The following is a 3,918-nucleotide window of genomic DNA, read 5'->3' as shown; positions in this document are numbered from 1 at the left end:
GAGAGAGAGAGAGAGAGAGAGAGAGAGAGAGAGAAGCGGCGTCATATATACAAAAAGTAGTTATCTGGTACATCTTAGCTTGCTATTTAATACAATTGAAGGTCTTTTTTATAGTAACACTGGTCGTTGTTCATAGATGTATATTTTGCTACTAATATCCTTTGAAGTAGGGATACATGGATAAAGCCACAACACATATCTTCCAGTAGCTATATATAACAGTAACAGTAATGGTATTAATAATGTCCTTCAAGCAATCATGAGATCAACATCTATTTGAGTAAGTATCTTTGTATATCCGCAATTTGCCGAGTATTGTGCGTTATTTGCAAACCATTCTTATACAGAAAATATCCCTAAACAGCAATTCCAGAGAGATATGGCAACTTCATTAGCGTACGAAACATCTTCGGAAGTAAGACCAGCTGCAAATTACAATAGTTTTTTCCATCCGAATCTTTGCCATGTTTGCAAAGTACCGACTTATAATTTGCTAGAATGTAGTGCGTGCCACATGATCTATTATTGCAGCAACTACCATATGACGCTGCATGAAACAGAGCACGCAGAAATCTGTATCGCAATAGTAATACTACGTTTGGTGCGAGGAGAAAGGACAATAGATTTTCATGCTAAAACGCCGATGGAATGGGTCAAATTCAAGAACCAAAACATAAAAGATATCAGGACAGTGCTAGAGCGCGATTTGAAGCCGTACGAAAAGCAAATGTTTTTGTTCCCTAAATCGTGTTTCATTTGTTACACACAGGAGAACCTGCTTCCTCCTTGCAAAACATGCCTATACGTCAACACGTGCAACAAGCACGGTTCACGTCGCATAAATCATAATTGCATATTTTTGAGGCAGAGTTACGAACTGGATTTCGAACATATGTGGCCTGATGAGGAGAGAAAGAAGAGAATTTTTGAAAAGAGCGTAAAATGTAACATAAGAGCTTGTCCAGACATTAAAACTTTTATTAGAGAAAATATAGAAAATGGGTCGATATGTACATCTCGATATTTGTGCGAAGCTTTCATTTACCTGTCTGAGGATTTATCTGGACCGCTGTCACTGATATATGCCATGAACAGAGCAGGTATATACAGAATTTCATCGAACAAATCCTATGTTATTCATATCCTAATCGAAACACCTATGGACAAGCGCAATGTATATGCTTGGGAACTCTTGCTTCATCAATTTTGTAGAATTCAATCGTTATCAATTGAAGCGATAGGAAGAGGATTGCTAACTAAAAAATATACACTACATTATAATAGAAACTGTAAATCCGACCAACGAAAAATTCATTATAGAAGTCATAACATGACTTATTGCGAGTATGCGAACGCAAGAAAATTATATAAGTTACCAAACGTGATTGTAGTATTTAACGTGGACTTGACTTGTAACAATGACATAAGAGCACTTCAATATCACTGTTGTCCGTTACTTATGTTGGCTCAGACGAGAAAGAGGGCTGATAATAATATAATACAAATATATCAGGTATTGAGTAATATGGAAACCTCTCCGGTGTTCCCGGATCTTTATATTTATGAATTGAATAAGTTTCCGTCGCTTAGGCCATGCAGAGATTATATGACTGGATCTGCAATGTTCCCCAGCAGGTATTTAATATACTATAAGGACTTAGAGGGAAAAGAGAGTAACAGTAGTAACAGTAGTAACAGTTCTTACGGATAATTGTATGTATCGTTACTTTAGTAAGACAATTGTATATGATATATTCAGCATTTTTTCACGTGTTCCGAATATTTTAACGAAGCATGATTTTGAAAAACATCAATACTAATAGTTTTTTTCTTGAATGTTATCGTTTCTGTGTAAGCAAACCAGAAACGAACATTGGTATTAGTAAATAATTGTATCGTTACTCTATTTGCATCTTTAGAATCATATATGTAAGATAGGTTATTGCACATTTTTATTGGTTATTTTACGCGGACAAGTAGTTTTTGCCGAAAGGACATTATATATTTCTTATATATTACAAGTTACGTAGTCCTTTTATTACATTTTAAGGCATCTACTATAAAAGTCCCATTATAAAGTGACATCTTATATATCTACTAAATATCTATATATTTATTAAATTTGATATCGTACTAAAAAATATTAGATGAAATTTGGAAGAGTTTCAAAGGAATCATACGTAAAAATACTATTGGCTTGACCTTAGGGTGGGCGCACTATTTCAAAATCAATATAAATTTTTTAATTAAATTTATTTGGTCTTTTAACACAAATTATCCCCAGAGTAATTCTGCGTATAAAAGTACTGAAATAAAATAATCATAAAGTGAATACTTTCCGAGATATTTTACATGTTTTATATATTTTTATCTTGATACTTTTCAGAATAATGTATAAAATATCTCGTAAAATATTTACTTTTCAACAATCTCAATTTAATGCTATTGTATGATGAATAAAATTAGTTATTGTAAAAAATAAATAAATCTTAAAACAAATTGTATTGCTTTTTGTATATTCATGAATTCACCAGGATTAATCCCTCGATCGATTTCTGTTGTCATTTTACATATAAATATAAAAGTATTGAAATAAAGTGTCGAAAAAAATGAATCTTTGTAAAAGAAAAAAACGCGGAATACGTATCAAAACAAAAAATACAAAACGAAAAGTACATGTTAACTTAATCAAAGTGTAAATGTTTTAAATTAATTATAATAAAAAAAGAAGTAAGATCAATATAATAAACCAAGTACGTATATGTGGGTACTTATTATACATAAAATTATGTGATAAGTGTTAATATTATTAATAATTGAACGCTGAAATATCCAAATATCAAATTAAGAAAAACTTAACATCGAGGATTAAAAACTTGGCGTGCCCCAATTAATACATCATTCTTCAATATAAATATTTATAATGCTACTAATAATTTATGTACATTATTAAAAAAAATACATATACATATTCACTATGGAGAAATCTATATTAATGTTTCATGAATTCAAGACTGTGTGTCGCCGTATACAGGAATAACTTTTCTGTATGAATATATTTATAAGTTTATTTATGAATTTATTAATTGGGGCACGCCAAGTTCAACATTCAATTATTAATATTATTGATACTTATCACATGATTTTTTGTATAATAAGTACATATTTATTTGATTTATTATATTGGTCTTACTTCTTTTTTTATTATAATTAATTTAAAACATCTACACTTTGATTAAATTAACATGTACTTTTCGTTTTGTAGTTTTTGTTTTGATACAAACTCAGCGTTTTTTTCTTTAATAAAGACTGTTTATGACGTTCTCATTGCTTTTTGTATGGATTATTTAGGTACAAATCTTATTGCATTACTTTTTCAGTAAAGAAAATGTATGGATCTTTTAAATTTCGTGGTCAACTACATTTTTTTATTGTGGAATCATTAATTGAAATCCATTTTGTATGCTTACTACGCACAACGTTTGTATAATATCCATTAGTTAGACTTTCACCATTGTGGAAAACTGCACTAACAATTTTATATATATCTGTGCTTATACGTATAAGCCTGACGTAGATATACCTTTAATTTTTAAATATGTGATTTTAAATGTTTTGTTATTAGCAGTTTTAAATAACTATAATTTTAAAATAAAGATATTTTTTGTTATTATTTCATTTTTCTCAATTATACTAAGTTTTTTCCACAATAAGTATATACTTTTTCACTATTTTTCCAACTTGTAAAATTGTATTCTATTAATTCTTGTAAAGTAATATGGTAATGTAATATGGTTTTTCCAATTTTTCTGGCCATTGAAGTAATAGAATATGATTTGAATAGGATCTCTAAATTTGTAACACATTTTGTTACTATAAAATTTTCTTGGTGTAGTAATGTATTTTTTCCTTTAATGT

At 29.5% G+C, this 3,918-nt stretch overlaps 2 protein-coding genes across 6 annotated transcripts in view; one reads left to right on the top strand and one right to left on the bottom strand.

Annotated features, from left to right (window-relative positions):
- Positions 1–3,918, bottom strand: part of LOC116846861 (four and a half LIM domains protein 2) — a 642,247-nt gene that overhangs the window by 162,160 nt on the left and 476,169 nt on the right. The gene's annotated exons all lie outside the window — the stretch shown is intronic.
- On the top strand, positions 13–2,504 carry LOC116846870. The gene is made up of 3 exons (XM_032821252.1): positions 13–56; positions 137–280; positions 365–2,504. Exon 3 carries the CDS (start codon positions 380–382, stop codon positions 1,709–1,711), a length of 1,332 nt encoding a protein of 443 aa, XP_032677143.1. The 5' UTR covers positions 13–56; positions 137–280; positions 365–379; the 3' UTR covers positions 1,712–2,504.

Source organism: Odontomachus brunneus, unplaced genomic scaffold, assembly GCF_010583005.1.
Source record: "Odontomachus brunneus isolate Ranch 3 - 2012 unplaced genomic scaffold, Obru_v1 Obru_scaffold_071, whole genome shotgun sequence".
Classification (NCBI taxonomy): domain Eukaryota; kingdom Metazoa; phylum Arthropoda; class Insecta; order Hymenoptera; family Formicidae; genus Odontomachus; species Odontomachus brunneus.
The sequence above is the reverse complement of the archived record's forward strand: the minus strand, read 5'-3'. Positions and strand labels throughout refer to the sequence as shown.